Consider the following 16647-nt stretch of genomic DNA (forward strand, 5'->3'; position numbering starts at 1 on the left):
CTGACAATGTTTTCAGCTCTTTGCCTGCAGGCTTATTTCCCTCACCAGGTCCCAGATCCTTAAAAACAAAGGTTATTGTATCCTAATCTAGTATCATATTCATTTTGACATTCTTACTCTCCTCATAGTAAAATGGAAGCAAGTTACTGGAATTGACAGATAATGTCACTGGGGAAGCTTTATTTCATGAAAGTGGTCCCTGGCATGGTCTGGGAGGCTTGCCCTAAGAAATTACTGGCTAGGAGTGAGAAAAGAAAATCCTGACAATTTCTCTTTCACACTTAAAAGTCAGATTTCTCTTCCAATTAAGTTATGTTTATTCATGAAACTCTGAGAGCTAGGAAGCAGGAACTGCTGCATCATGTGAATTTATTTTCTGCTTTCATGTCTAGTCGTCATCGTTCAGGGTGCTTCTGTACAAGGTTCTCCAGAAGGAAGTCAGGCCCACGTCCTCAGCCATCTGTCCTCCCGCGGGTGTTCCTCCGCACTGGCTAGCACGTCCTGCATCTCCATCACTTGCTTTCACGGACTCCCCGCTTTTGCAGGATGTACAGGATCCTTTACTTTCACTTCCTTTATTAAGTTTTGTGCTGCATTCAATCTCTGCTTTTCAAAACGTTTTCTCCTTTTTGATCTAATAACTAAAATGTAGACATCATGTTGCTGAGATACTAATAAATGAGGAATTATAAATGGAGACAAAAGAAGTGAGGAAAGATATGGAAAAATAAAGGAAGGAACAATGGAATTTTTAGGTTATACTGAATGTTATTTGCCTGATAAGGAAAACTGCACTTTGAAATTATTTCCCCACTTTCTGTACTCAAGCTTTGTAAATTCCCAGTTTTAAAAATGTATAATATTGTAAATCAACTATACTTGTTTTTAAAACTTAAGCAACTTAGCACGCCTGCCCGCATGAGCATATATCCTGTTATCTCCTCACAAGAACTGGCAGGGGTGGTGGGCAACTCTCAGCAGGGGTCTCTGAGCCGGGGGTAGTAACCTGTTTTGTGGGCTTGGATCCCATTTCCATATCAGGCTGAGGCAGACGGTGTAGGAAGGCATCTGACTGACTGCGTTCAAAACTCAAGAATAATGCAACATTAATAAGTATGGGTAAGGAAAATATTTAGTCCAGGAAAGGTTTTGTTTCCTGAACTCTCTTTTCAATCCTTGGAATTGCCTTGCAAAAGGAACCAAGCAACCACACAGCTGTTTGCCCCTCTGTGTAACTGAGAATGGTTCACTCTTGCAGGTGTGGCTAGAAATATTCATCTTTCTTACCTCCCACTTAGTTTTGCTTTTGAGAAAACCAAACCATCATTGTCAGCTCAGCTTTCCTGCAACTGGATCTGACAAGATAAACTGGTTGACCCCCTACCTGAATGAATGAAAGTTTCCAGTTCCCTCTCATTCTCCGGAAGGAGGTACGTGGACTCATCCTGGCCCTCATCCTCAAAGAATTCCTCTTCATCTCCTAACAATGGGATCTTGATATTTTTATAAAGTGATGCAAGTTGTTGTTTTTCCTCAGCCTCGACCAGTCGACTGGAGAACAAAACACATAATTTGGGGGAAGGCTGTGCCCTGGGGCTTGCAGAATCTTAGCTCCCCGACCAGGGATCAAACTGTGCCCCCTGCAATGGGAGCGCAGAGTCTTAACCACTGGACCACCACAAGAATTCCCCAAATAGATAAATTTGAAAAGCATAATTTTCACAGTAAATCATCAGGTCTTAATCCTTAGTCCTGTGGTTTTCCGACTGAAAAGCAGTCACTAGTTCGTGGTGGTACTAATACATGGGGAAGGAGGCAGAAATAGGCTTTGAACAAAGTGTCAATGTTTTAAATGAAGATAGCATAGGGACTGTTGTTTTTCCCTTTTGCTCAATCTCCAATATTTTTTGGCCTGGCACTGTTACTGATCCTGTATTTAAAATGTTCATCATGGGGTTATGAATGCATTAATTTAGATTAAAAAAATACTATATGATTATTTATCTTGACTACCAAGTTTTTGGCACTGCCTTAGATTTTGCACCTGAAGTGAGCGCCTTGTTCACCTCACCTAGATCCAACTTGGAAGTGGATCATTGAACAGATATTTCTGTGTGAAGTGGAAATGGATAATACAGTGTTTAATTTTTTGTAACATATGTACCTTCTTAATTGTTTGGCTCATGGGCTTCTGGGGTGGCTCAGATGGCAAAGAATCTGCCTGTAATGTAGGAGACCTGGGTTAGATCCCTAGGTCAGGAAGATCCCCTAGAGAAGGGAATGGCTACACACTCCAGTATTCTTGCCTGGAGAATTCCATGGGCAGAGGAGCCCTGCAGGCTACAGTCCATGGGGTTGCAAGGTTGGACACAACTGAGCAACACTACATGTAATAATAAATCATTTTAGGGTCAGCTTAACTGTGTTCTAAGGAGCTGAGATGGAGGAAGCGGTGTAGGGGTAACGTTCCAGAATCATGCTGTGCAGCAGAAGAACTGATCTGACTGTAAACACTGCTGCAGATAATCAGGAAACTGGGACAGGAACAGGATTTGGGTGAGGAGAATGAGGTGCTCACTTCATGCGCAAAATTTAAGGGGGTGCCAAAAAACTCAGTGATGATGATAAATATTTTGACTCAATATTTTTAAAAACTGAAATGAGTGAATTCTCTGGCTGTCCAGCGGTTGGGACTCGGTGTTTCCACCGCCAAGGGCCCAGATTCAATCCCTGGTTGGGGAACTAAGACCCCACAAGCAATGCAATATAGGTAAAAAAAAAAAAAAAAAAAAAGGAAAAAAACTGGAAAAATCCATAATAAACCAAATATCAAAATTTAAAAAACAGGCTCCATCAGCACTGTGATGAACTGCATGAGAGCCTGAGTCAAAAGGGAAAATGTTGAGTCCCTATATACACGCTTTTATGTATTATTTTATGGTTCTTCTTTTCTAAAACATTAAAGTAGTTAAGAATATATTTTAAAAATTGAAAAGTCCTATATCAAAACTCACGGCATTATTTTAAGTTTAAATAATTTATACCAGAAACAAAATCTATTATAATTTTACTTTCCTGGTTTAAATGAAATAAAACTCACTAATATATTTTCGCTTTTCGTATTCATTCATTTTACTTGGCTGCACTGGGTCTTCACTGTGGCACGTAGGATGTTTAGTTGTGGCTTGTGGGATCTAATTCCCTGACCAGGGATCAAACTCGGGTCCTCTGCATTGGGAGCACAGAGTCTTAACCACTGAACCACCAGGGAAGGCCCTCATCGATATATATCCAAAATACACTTCTGGAAAAAATTAATGGCTGAAAATTACATACAAACATGTACTCTGGAACACATATTTTCCCTTTTGCCTCAGGTTTTAAAATGTCACTATGGGTAACACAAACTTAAAAGCTGTAAACGTTGACATTAGTTCAGTAACTTAACTGGTCACTAAGAGTTCAGGATGAAATGTTTTAGTGAGTTATTTTAGGAATCTTCATATTTGTTAACATCTTTGTCTATACTAATGAAATAAACTGAAACTGAAGTTCCATAAATTGAGTCAAAGGAGATCGTCAGATTAGAAAATCCAGAACCAAACATGCTGGTGACACTCACTCATTAATTTCACCTTTAATTTTCCTTCATTTGACATACTTCAAGGTAGTCCTAATATGGTTACCTTAAAAGATATTCCATACGTGGCAATGTATTGCCCATGTGCACATTTAATCCTAATGAAGAATTTAGTACTTCCTCAAGATGTTTCTGATAGGAGATAATGGAATCCTGGAACTAAATCCTAGAATAGGAATCAACGTGCTGCTCCTGATCACAGTCACATGATGTCACAGAGTGGCTTGCTTTTGTCTGATACTAATTTCAAGATGATCACATAAACTGAGCTTCGCCACAAGCTTTATTTGTGTAAACAAGATGAAGTGTCTTCCCTAAATGCTACTATCACCCCAACCACACTGATGATAAGTTTCTAGTGAAAGAGACAATGGTCACTTTTCTGCTTTGCTCTATTAAGATTTTTTTCCAAAGCATCAAGTTCACTCTAGAAAATCACATTATGAAAGGATGCCAGCATCTCAGAACATTTTTTATCATGAACCACAGTAAGAGATAAGTTTTACTTCACAATCTTCAGTCTGAAAAGTTGAAAATCAGCATTTCCATTCTACTAAATTGTATTCATTCTGTCCTGTTTTTTGTTATTTATTCGTAACTTTTATTTTTTTAATGTTTCACCATGTTTCTTTTTATATTTTTCATTTATGTCATGATCCACCATGAATATAGGCCATATTCTGAAAAACGCTGAAAACTTGTAATGACTATAATTACTCAGTGATTATAAGAATTATCAACATTATCACCATTATTAACATTACTACCATGAAATAATCTAGTTACCTGTATGTCTTACTAAAGGATGGTAAAGATTACTTAGCATAGACTTACTATATCACGTAGGAAATAGTGGTCCCAAATATCAGGGCAATAGTGAGGGCTATACACGCAATTGTAATTACTTTAACAAGAGCAGGTCTATGAGGAATCCATGCTAAAAATAGAAAGAAAAGAAGTTTTCATAAACTCTCATTTTTAGCTGTGACTATCAGTTATTAGGGCTTCCTTGATAACTCAGTTGGTAAAAAATCCACCTGCAATACAGGAGACCCTGGTTCAATTCCTGGATTGAGAAGATCCCCTGGAGAAGGGAAAGGCTACCCACTCCAGTATTCTGGCCTGGAGAATTCCATGGACTGCATAGTCCATGGGGTCGCAAAGAGTCAGACTTAGCGACTTAGTCAGTCGCTGACTAAGCGACTTTCGTAGGTGGTGCTAGTGGTAAAGCACCCACCTGGCAATGTAGGAGACATAAAGAAACTTGAGTTCAATCCTTGGATCGGGAAGATACCCTGGAGGAGGGCATGACAACCCACCCCAATATTCTTGCCTGGAGAATCCCATGGACAGAGAAGCCTGGCAGGCTACAGTCCACAGGGTCGCATAGAATTAGACACATCTAGTCAAGGCTATGGTTTTTCCTGTGGTCATGTATGGATGTGAGAGTTGGACTGTGAAGAAGGCGGAGCGCCAAAGAATTGATGCTTTTGAACTGTGGTGTTGGAGAAGACTCTTGAGAGTCCCTTGGACTGCAAGGAGATCCAACCAGTCCATTCTGAAGATCAGCCCTGGGATTTCTTTGCAAGGAATGATGCTAAAGCTGAAACTCCAGTACTTTGGCCACTTCATGCGAAGAGTTGACTCATTGGAAAAGACTCTGATGCTGGGAGGGATTGGGGGCAGGAGGAGAAGAGGACGACAGAGAATGAGATGGCTGGATGGCATCACCGACTCGATGGACGTGAGTCTGAGTGAACTCCGGGAGATGGTGATGGACAGGGAGGCCTGGTGTGCTGTGATTCATGGGGTCGCAAAGAGTCAGACACGACTGAGCAACTGATCTGATCTGATCTGATCTGATCTGAAGCGACTTAGCACATATACATGTATCAGTTAATATATTTGTTAATCATATTGTTTTAGGGGAATAGGAGAGAAAATCAGAAATAACATTAAAAATAAAAATTCTTAATTTACAAGAAAACCATGCAAGCTAGATTGCACAGCCTGTGTGAACAAGTATAATTTGAATTCCCACCTAAACCCTGACTCCTTTTTTTCATCTGTCTCCTGTCTTTGGCCAAAGCCATTTCTTATGAGACTGGTCCCTGATGTATAGCAGAGACTGCCACTGATATAGCTGAAAGGAGAGTGGCCTTAGTTTTACAACTCAAGTGTTGCCGGATAGTCTTAGGTTGTACAGTGCTGTTTTTAAATAAAACAGGCTATCACAGGGCAATTCGAGATCTAATCCCACAAACCTGCATTCCAGGGATTGGTGTTTAGGCCCACTGAATATCCTATAAAACCAAGGGTGGTCCTCGCAGGCTTACTCTTCTCTTCATCTGAAATGAAAATAAACGAACAGAGCTACTACGGGTACAAACTGAACAAAGGCGCGACTGACTAAGTACATTACTCAACCGTTTGTGAAATCTGACAAACTACTACGGGTACAAACTGAACAAAGGCGCAACTGACTAAGTACATTACTCAACCGTTTGTGAAATCTGACAAACTGAGGTGCTCCTCCTCGTCTCACACGGAGCACTCCCTCACTTTCTTTCCCTTCCCTGGCTCAACAACTGAGCTGAGAAACTCTTTGAGACTGGCACCTCAACGTGAAGTTAGCTTGACATAAAGAAAAGAACCTGGACTATGAAAATGCTCACAGATTAAATGCTTAAGCTTTCAGTTCACGCGCTCAGTTGTGTCCGACTCTTTGCAACCTCATGGACTGCAGCACGCCAAGATTCCCTGTCCATCACCAACCCCCGGAGCTTACTCAAACTCATGCCCATTGAGTCGCTGATGCCATCTAACCATCTCATGCTCTGATGTCCCCGTCTCCTCCCATCTTCAATCTTTCCCAGCATCAGGGTCTTTTTAAATGAGTAAGTTCTTTGCATCAGGTGGCCAAAGTATTGGAGGTTCAGCTTCAGCATCAGTCCTTCCAATGAATACGCAGATGTTCATTTAATGATTCTCTCAATTTTTCTGTACATTTTCAGGTTTTCATAATGAAATACTGATGTGGGGGATATGGGTTACAGATGGTTTCAAAACCGTGACTACTGAAAACTGGTCATTGGACTTGGCAATGGGAAAGTCATTGGAGACCTAGTCAAAAGTGATATTACCCATGTGCATAACTGACAGAGGTTCATGAGAGAACAGAAGGAAAGGGATTACAGACAGCAAAAGTTTTGAAAATTTTCTGAAGAGTTTTGCTGTCATGGTGGGAATAGAAATGAAGGCATCTCCCAGAAGGAGCTGAGGGGTTGGGAGACAGGTTTTGCTTTTTAATACAGGAAAATTGACATCATGATCTCATGAGCACAGGGACCACACTTTAAATTGTGATGCTACTGGAAAGGGAGAAAGAATCGACCAGTGTCCCGAGTTGGCCTGAGGGGATGGAAGTTGGTGCACAGGTGAAGGGTCAGCCTTGACCTGGCCCGGAGGAAAGATGAGAAAGTGTTATTCAACTGCTAGTTAGGGCGATACAGACGCTCGCTCAAGTGCTTGTTTTGTCAGTGATGGTAGGAACAAGGCCATCCTCCAAGAGCAAGGTTGGGGTAGATATGGTGGGGGTGTTTGTGGAATGAGAAAACAGAGGAGAAAGTCACCAAGCAAAGGGGGAGGGTAAGTGGACTAGGAAAACGGACCGGCATAAATAAAATTCCCTAGAAACAGAATGGCTGGGTACACTATTTTTTTTATAGCCACTCCTGTAGCCCAGAGTCCACCAAAATTATTCAAACTATTCAACACTAGTCCATCCTAAAGGAAATCAATCCTGAATATTCATTGGAAGGACTGATGCTGAAGCTGAAGTTCCAATACTCTGGCCACCTGATGAGAAGAGCTGACTCTCATCAGGAAAAGACCCTGATGCTGGGAAAGATTGAAGGTGGGAGGAGAAGGGGGTGACAGAGGATGAGATGGTTGGATGGTATCACTGACTTGATGGACGTGAGTTTGAGCAAACTCTGGGAGATAGCGAAGGACAGGGAGGCCTGGCGTGCTGCAGTGCATGGGGTCGCAAACAGTCAGACACGACTGAGCGACTGAATGACAACAAAGGCAACACTAAACCTACTCCATGTACCTACCCTGCCTCACGCATCCCTTCCCCCAGATGGTAACAGCAGCTCTGGGTCATGCTCTCCTCTTTCTGCCCTTTCTGCCCCCTGCCTCCTAACAAGGCTGGTACTTCCCCACATGGGTTGGCACGGTGCGCCCTGCCTGCTGTTTCTAGGATTCTGTGTGTATAACCTTCCTCCTTCACGATGATCATTTCCGAGTCTGTGGGTCTTATCATACCTGATTAAAACAAATCCTGGGTGTATTTCAAAACTGTGGGTCGAAAGTGAATGCATTCTTCTCATAAGAACTCCCAAATTGCCCTCTGTAGAAGCTGCACTTATTCCTGGCTTACGCACAAGATGGGACATTAAATTTCCCTATTCCTTTGCCGGTACAGTTTATTATGAGATATTTCGCCCATCTTCAACATAATAGCTGAAAACTGGAATTAGAGTGTATTTTCAAGGTGTATTTTCCTTTTTATGAGGTACGCATCTTTCCATGTAACTGAGAGCTTAGAGTTACAAGAGAAAATTGGAGTCTTCCAGTGATTCAACTAGACGAACAATTTTGTCTTCTGTCTCTATCAGAAATTACCCTTGGGACTGAAAGCTCAAGGATGGCAGAGGTCTCAGCAAACCTCTAGGGCCACCTCACAAGAGGTTAGTGTTGATAGTTCATGTCAAGACTAGAATGTGGGCCTTCCAACACTTTGATCCAGTTTCCTTCTCTGGACTTTGGGGGTGGTGAAGTGAATGGGGAAATGAAACACTATAGCTGAGCTGTGTACATGTGTATGCGTGCTCAGTTGCTCAGTCGTGTCCAACTCTTTGCGACCCCATGGACTGCGACCAGCCAGGTTCCTCTGTCAATGGGGTTCTCTAGTCAAGAATACTGGAGTGGGTTGCCACACCTGCCTCCAGGGGATCTCCCCAACCCAGGGATCAAACGTGCGTCTCTTATGACTCCTGCATTGGCAGGTTCTTTACACTGAGCCACCTAGGAAGCCCATAGCTGAGCTTTAGGAAGAGTAATAAAGAATGTCTTTGGGATAGACAGATGTATTAATTGTGATTTTTTTCCCCTATATTTCCTGACACTTTGACATCTGTGCTATTTTCTAATCTGTCCCTAGCAACATGGTTACTAACCCAGCCGTGGGGGGCAAGGCGTGCCTTTTTCTAATTTGCACAGGGCAGGGGGGAGCTGTACAGGTTAGTTATGAGCGTCATGGGACGCCCTCCTGGAGGAGTCATATGATACAAGAGCTCTGCAGGTATTTATGGATCCCACATGCACTCCCAGATCCTGACTTACCAGTGCTCGCTGGGGGCTGCATGGGTGTGGTACTCGGAGCTAGATGGCCATTGAAGGGGATCAGAGAGGAGAGAGAGGTTTAGGATACATTTAGGAAAATTACAATATAACTGGGTATTAGATGAAAGGGCATGACATGTAGTTTCCAAATATTAATTGCTGAGATGGTAAATGTTCTTAGCAAGTTTACTCCAATGCCGAGTAGATGCATGGGGCTTAGTCTGCAAAAGCATGGTGCTCTGTTCATAGCCAGCGTTTCCTCTGATGCATATGGACTGTCAGCAACACAGTGCATCTGGGTCCTGGTCCGCTTCTGCGGTCGTGCAAGCTGGGAACCCTCCTCTCAAGCAGAGGACCTAGAGAAACTTGGTGCGGAGCTGAAAGTGCGGTGCTATCATCAGCTCAGAGAGGTGGTGCTGGGAGGGCCCGACAGTGACAGCCCTGCCATCACCCAGCTTACAGAGAGAACCACACAGGATCCAATTTCCAATCAACGTCTATCTAATCTTATTATTTGATGGATCACGCTACTAACAATACAGAAGAAAAGACACACTGAATAGCAGCTAGGAGGACCACAGAGTACAGTTCCCATTTCACTGACCAAGTAGTAACAATGACTCACCTCTGGGTCTTGGGATAGCTCCATGGGCCAAATGAAATTGCTTACCGAACTGTATGGGTTGTTTGGTGACATTTGGGCGTCTTTCTAAGGGAAAATAATCTGGAAAAGAAAACCTACAGCAGTGAGGTGTAATCACCCCGTTTTACTTCCCCTGAAATGAGTGAAAGCAATGGTTGAGGCAACCCATTCAGCCTGTTGTCTGTCCGAGTGGTTGGAACTCACCTGCATAAGGCACACTGAGATGAAGTGGGCACTCCATTAAAAACAAAAATAAAACAGCAAAAGAACTTTGAACCTTGTCCATCATTCCAAAACTGCTACTTTGTTATCGTGTGGGTGTAAGGAGTATTTAGCTGTTGTCCACCATCTGCCCTATATTTCTCTGAGAAACTAAGGAGCTCTTCTCCCTACAGAATGTCTCGGTTCTGACTGGGAGCCACCAGTGTGAGGTCAGCTCATGTTGCCACATGGAATTCTTTGATGGAACGAAGTCAGCCAATGGGGAGACTAACAGAATGAGAGGGTGTGCTGGGAGTGAGTAAGACCCTCAGAGTGTCCTGACTCTTGAGGAGACAGAAGGGAATCAATTATAATTCAATGCGACACCTCACCAGAAGCAAACGGAGACAGCAGGGCTCTGTAGGCCCATTCTAATGCTTACCCCAGCTTCCTAGATGTTTGAGTTTCTTCAAGTTACTTAACCCCTCTGAGCTTCAGTTTCCTCATCAGTAAAACAGGAGGAGGAAAGAATGCCCACTTCACAGGGTAACAGCGATGGCTCAATAATCCACACAAAGCTAAAAAACTGGGTTGGCCCTGAGCGTTAGTTCTGGATGTAAAATGTGAGAGTGTAATCTTTGAAAAAAAGCAATTTGGTATGCCTCCAACCTCTGGGGTACCATCCAGAAGCCTAGACCCAAGTGGCTGTCTCCAAAAGTTTCTTTAAGGGAGAGATTAATTGAATCATCTCAGCATGTAGAAAGGGGATTGAACAATGAGATGGTGTAGATGGCTGTCCCCGGGACTTGTCCTCTGCCCATCCGGTAGTTCACATGATACTCGAAATAGGCTTTCATCCCTCCCACCAGTGATAGTAAGAACAGACCGGACACCTCTTGATGCTTACACAGCCCCGAGGACCAGGAGCCGACTCCCTGTGCTGCAGCCCAGAGGGCAGCTGCCCCTCCTAAATGTCTGGGGGGATGACAAGGCTGGGACCCCGCCCCCCAAGACCTCCTCCTGCTGTGAACTACCAGGAGGGTCTTGTTCTGTTCTTTCAACACCCAACCTGGCTTCCCCCCATTCTGCTGTGCCCCCGGGATGAGCCTGGTAAGGATGCAGCTCCCATGCTCTAAATCCCAGTCTCACAACTGCCTCCAATCAAACCCATCTCTTTTGAGCTTCCTGTTGGCCTGCCTGTGGGCACTGTTTAGACTGGACTTAGGACTGTCAAGGTCCCTGGGGACTGGCCTAGGGTATCGCTCTCCCTGTGCTCACTGCTGCCTTGCCCAGTCCTTCCCCCCAGGTCTGTGAACATCTGGCTCCTAGTCCAGGTTTCCCGGATCACAAAATACTGGACGGAATTAACTGTGTGTTTTCTAGGAACCTGGAGGTAAATTTCTACACCGTCAGCCCGTATCTCCAGGTTTCGTACCACCTGTATCCCAGAGCCCTTTGAGTGCCCCTCTAGGCCAGACGAAGCCTAGGCCACCACCCTCCTCTATGCTGTCGCGACACGGGGCCAAGTTACGAGTTCCCAGCACTTTGCGTGGGTCCTGCCCAAAGCGGACCCACAGTGACCTCAAGCCAAGCTGGCTTCCTCCCTTTTGAGTTATAAACCGTGTCATGTCCCACTGAACGTCTGCTCCCAGGACAAGAACCTCCAGAGCCTGGTTGAAAATACATTATTTCTGGGGCCAGGGGGAGGGGCCTGTATTTTTAAGATGCCCCCAGGTAACTGTCAGGATAAGAAGTTTGGGGAACAAGACCAAACTTAGTGGCTTCTGGTGGAAAATCTCATCAGGGCCCCCGTTTCTCCACTGGGACCCTCTTTCTTTGGGGCACTAGGACTTCTCCAGACCCTTTACCAGTTCCTCCCACTGTGAGGACCCACCTTGAGCAGGGCGCTGCCCGTAACTGCCATGCTCGCTCCACCTGCAGAGGGGTGTCGTCTTTGTGATGTCACAAGGGAGGGCACTCCCTGTCCGGGCAGAAAGAACAGCTTCTGCGGGGGAGGCTGGCATGAGCCCTGGCTCTCCTGACTGAAGACTGTGTTGCTGGGAGCACCCAGCACTGCACACATCCCCAGGCCCTTCTCTCCTCTGTCCACAAGGCAAGGCTGCCTTGTTGCTTCTGAGTTAATTGCTGTTTTGTTTTTTTTAAGAATTTAAACACTTATTCTTCAAATTAAGAAATTACACATTTTGATAATGGTCATTGTCTTAAAAGTGTCATTCAGTTCCAGCACATTTAAAAGGATATTGGTAATTCTGACCAATTCTTGTAACTGCCTCCTTGATACCCATCCACCCTGGACCCCATCATATGGCTGAGCCTTCTGACCAGGCTTTCTCCCACATATAGGGCTTCGTGACCATCTGCTGAGACCTCAGCGCCCTTCTCCCTGTGCCGCACCCCTTCAGTGCCCCCACATCTCCACAGTCAGGAGATCCAGAAGAGGAGGTCGAGAAGCACAACTGACAACCTGCGGGTGTCCCAAGCACTTCCAGAGCCAGAGTGCCATGCTGGGCACCTCAGACACGGCAGACCGGGACCAATGAGGTCCCCAGGGAGCACAGAGCCTGGTGTGTGGCATCGGGAGACAGAGTGGACAGTAAGAAAGGAGAAAATGTACGAGGTGATGTCAAGTAGAGACGCGTGCAATGCAGCCAGTGAAGACAGGGCGGTGAAGTGGGAGTGAGGAAAGCGTGCTGGCTGCATGGTCCAGCATCAACACGGCCATGAACAGCCCCGGTCCAGGTCGCTGAGGGCTGGAGTCAAGGCTGGGCAGTAACTCGTGCTTGGGAGTAGCTGAGAAACAGGCAGAGGCTCCGTGACACCAGGCACGTGTTCTTCCACCCTGACCCTACGAAGCCCCGGGCTTGCGGATCACACTTCAGAGTTACCTTGGGAGCTAAGAAGTCACCGACTAGCTTTCTGGTGCCTTCACCTCCCCATCCCAGGATCCATCCTCCCAACCCTGAACTCACTGGGGTTCACAGGGACCAGGATCTGATCCCGTCCCATGTATGCATAAAAACAAGTAGCTGATGAAAACAAGAGAAATAAATGTGCTCACTGGCCAAGGAAATAAGCAAGTTTCTAAGCATACTTATTTCCAAAAGAAAAACAGCACACTGGATTACAGATTCTATCAGAGGCACATATATTAGAACAGATGGACCAAAACTTTAAAGTAGTAACATACATTTAGAGAGATAAGGCATGACATTAACCATAGGGAATGAGACTAATAACATATAAAAGATAACCAAGAGGAAATATTAGATATGTAAAACAGTTGTTGAAATGAAGATACAATTAGAGGAATTAAGTAGCAAATAGACAGCTGAGAAACAAATTAGCAAACTAGCATAGCAAACAGGAAATGTCCAGAGGAAAGAAAGAAAAAGGAATTAGAGAACATGAAAGCAAAGGTAAGACATATTGACAACAGACACAAACGTGCTAACATCTAAGTGTAAATAATAGGAGTCTTAAAAAGAGAAAAAATTTAAATACATAGATGAAATCTTAACAAAAGAAGAGATAAATTTCCCAGAATGTAAAACAGAATAAAGACATCAGATGAAAAGGCCCATAGAAGTAGCTTATGAAGTTAATCATATACTTACCATATGACTCAGCTACTCCACTGCTAGGGTTTTACCCAAGATAAATGAAAACCTGCACACACAAATAACACTGAAAAAGAACATCCAGAGCAGCTGTATTTACACTGGCCCAGAGCTGGGCTCAAGGTAATGTCCATCTACAGGTGAACAGAATGACCGCTGTGGCTCATCCACATAACGGAAAGCAAGCTACTGACACACACTACAACGTGGAGGAGCCTTCAAAATCATGCTGAGCCAAAGTATCTGGATACAAACGTAGGATACAAATAGAACACTGTACAATTCTACCTTTAGAAAACTCTAAAAGACAGTTCTAATGTATGTTCACAAAACAGACATGTGGCTGCCCAGGTCTTAGGGTTGTGGTGGAGATTAACTGTGAAGAGACATGGGGAACTTTCTGGAGAAGGGAAAAAATTCTCTAGTTTTACTGTAGTGGTGGTTACAAGGATATGGACATTTTTTTCAAAACTCACCAAACTGTAGACGTAAAGGGAGATTCGGCAGCATACCTGTGGTGTTCATAGAGCCCCAAGACTGGGTGAGGCCAAGGTAGTGTGAGCAGACGGGAAGTGGGGAGGAAACAGCAAAGGGGACCTGAAGTGCAGGCCAGAGGGGCAGGGTCAAGCCCCAAAGCCAGGTGAGCGTACTTCAGGGAGGAGAGGACCATCACCTGAGAACTTGAGATGCTGCTGCTAAAGTCAAGGAAGAAAACAGAGCTGACCCCTGGATTCAGCAATGTGGAGGACATGTGGCAGCAAGGTAGGTTTTGGAGTGGGTTCAAGAAAGAATGGCTTCCCCAGTGCCTCAGCGGTAAAGAATCTGCCTGCCAATGCAGGAGACACAGGAAACGTCAGTTCAATCCCTGCGTCGGGAAGATCCCCTGGAGGAGGAAATGACAACCCACTCCAGTATTCCTGCCTGGGAAATTCCATGGACAGAGGAGATTGGTGGGCAACAGTCCATGTGTTCACAGAGACAGACGCAACTGAATGGCTGAGCAAAAGAAAGAATGGAAGGGAAATGAAGACAGCAAAAAGAGACCACCTTTGAGAAATTCTGTAACAAGGCAGACACTGATACAGGAGCTAGAGGGTTTTCTTTTTTTAAAGTATGTTTGCACATCAATGGGGATAACTCAGTATATATAGAAAACCTGATGATACAAGAGATAAGGGAAACTTGCAGGAACAATGTCTTGAGGCAGTGGACACGGAACAGGCTCTGGCGCCAACACAGTCAGTTTGTATAAAGGCACCAGTGGGAAGGCACGGATGTTACCGAAAGTGGGTAGAGGAGGTGGAGACCTACAATGGAAGGCCTCTGCTGGTGGCTCCTATTCACTCAGGAAACAGGAAGCAAAGTCATCTGCTGGGAGCAACCCAGAAGGAAGCTTCAGTCAAGGGATTGTTGGAATCTTGGTACTAAATAGCCAACTAGCATAGGAAAAGATACTTGAAGCAGATGGTGGGCAGGTCCTAGCCACTGGTAATGGAATGGTCCTAGGGACGACAATGAAGTGTCTTGCAGGCTGGGTGGGAGGCAAAACCACTAGCAGAGAGGTTGAACAGCTGTGAGGTCAGGACATGGGAAGGTCGTCTGCACGGAGAGTGGGACTGGGAGTGTGATGGGGGTGGTCTTGGACGCAATACTGCAAGAGTGGAAATCTTCGCAGACGAGCGGACCTTTCATAAGGTGACTGCAACACAGCAGCAGGAGTGATACGACAGTCTGATCCTCCAAGAGTCAGCACTGTTTTAGAGAAAAGGGAGGGAGAACAATCTAAGGGCGGGAGAACAACGAGTGAAGAAGAGCAGGGGAGAAAGCAGCCACTCCCTGCAAGGATCTTGAGAGGTGCTGTGCAAAGAGGAGACTCGTGTTTCAGCAGATGATGGATGAATGGAGACTTCCCACCGGGCCCAGAAGGTTTCAGAGCTGGGGAAGAGTGAAGCAGGGGTATCAAAAGGGCAATGAACTGAGCCATGTTTTGGTGAGAATAAGGGAGGTAAGAGGGGACCTGGGAGTCCTGGACACATGAGGTTGTATGATAGGTGGTAGGGAGATAGGGAATCCTCCTAGGAGGAAACACAAGACTGGGATCCTTTTAGAACAACCCTTTAGAAGTCCAGGAGGCCCTTTTAGAAATATTTTTGGGGACCTCCTAAAGTGGTCCAGTGGCCCAGTGGCTAAGAGTCCATGCTCCCAATGCAGGAGGCCTGGGTTCCATCCCTGGTCAGGGAACTAGCTCTCACATGTCACAACTAAACAAGATCCTGCATGCTGCAACTAAGACCTGCCGCAACCAAATGAATAAACAAAATTTTTAAAGAGAAATACTTTTTAAAAAATACTAGGCTTGGTAATATAGTTACAGAAGAACTTACGAGGATGCATGTGGAATATTGTGTATGACTTCCAAAACCCTCTGGAGTCACTAAATCAAGAGAATCTGGGTTCACTCCAAGTGTATTTCTTTGGGTATTAGAATACAATTCCCATATATTGGCAGTACAACTCTTTGATACATTAGATTGCTTTCTCTTACAGAGATAATGCTGATAGCTCTAGACTCTTCAATGATCTTTGCACAAATCACATGAGAAATCCAATTAATTTACCCCTGCAACATTTATTGGGTTAACTATACATTAAGGTAAGGATCAGATACCACCTATATAAGCACCAGCTATAGGCATCAGATAGTGAACACAGCATCCCACAATACCAGCAGGTGACTGCTTCTCACCCCTTGGAGCGTCATGGACCCCTAGAGAACTAGATGAACTTTCTGTACCCTGGATTTCTAACCAATACTGTTGAAACCTATCCAGGAAGGATTGTTGGTCCCAAATAATGGCCCAACTTTAGGGGAACACAGGAAATATTTGTGAACCAAAGAAATACCACCCAAGTCCTCCTATTCATCTTACCCCCTCTTTCCACTCTGAGCAGAGAAACTTCCTCACTTTATGAGATGATTGATGATCTCTCTTCCCTTCTGAGTCCTCCCTACTATCAAGCAATCTTTTCATCTAGAGAAGATAAGGAAACACTGCATCCCACGGAGACCTTGAGAAACGGGGATTTCCTGTGCAGAGGTGTTTCTTGCCCTCTGC

General features: G+C 44.7%; 1 protein-coding gene across 2 annotated transcripts; it reads right to left on the reverse strand.

The window, feature by feature from the left end:
* Positions 1–293: 293 nt before the first annotated feature.
* Positions 294–11779, reverse strand: C18H19orf18 (chromosome 18 C19orf18 homolog). Of its 2 annotated transcripts, XM_086355099.1 has the most exons (7): positions 11332–11779; positions 9675–9773; positions 9050–9088; positions 5905–5988; positions 4475–4577; positions 1385–1551; positions 294–671 (listed from the first exon to the last, which is right to left on the reverse strand). In XM_086355099.1, the coding sequence occupies exons 1-7, from the start codon at positions 11519–11521 to the stop codon at positions 523–525; spliced, it is 831 nt and encodes a 276-aa protein (XP_086211225.1). In that variant the 5' UTR covers positions 11522–11779; the 3' UTR covers positions 294–522. The 2 variants fall into 2 exon arrangements, with proteins under 2 accessions (XP_086211225.1, XP_086211224.1); XM_086355098.1 differs by lacking the exon at positions 11332–11779 and having other exon boundaries at positions 294–641; positions 9050–9773.
* Between the last annotated feature and the right edge of the window lie 4868 nt (positions 11780–16647).

Source organism: Bos grunniens, chromosome 18 (assembly GCF_055505025.1).
Source record: "Bos grunniens cultivar Pamir isolate PY7600 chromosome 18, Bosgru_T2T1.0, whole genome shotgun sequence".
Taxonomy (NCBI): Eukaryota; Metazoa; Chordata; class Mammalia; order Artiodactyla; family Bovidae; genus Bos; species Bos grunniens.

Excerpts from the sequence above, each read along its gene's own strand:
- C18H19orf18 (XM_086355099.1), bottom strand. The coding sequence starts at position 11,521 with ATGACACGGTTTATAACTCAAAAGGGAGGAAGCCAGCTTGGCTTGAGG. Across the intron at positions 4,578-5,904 it reads CACCAATCCCTGGAATGCAG|CATGGATTCCTCATAGACCT; the intron begins GTTTGTGGGATT and ends TTCTATTTTTAG. Across the intron at positions 672-1,384 it reads GGAAACTTTCATTCATTCAG|TATCTCAGCAACATGATGTC; the intron begins GTAGGGGGTCAA and ends CTCATTTATTAG.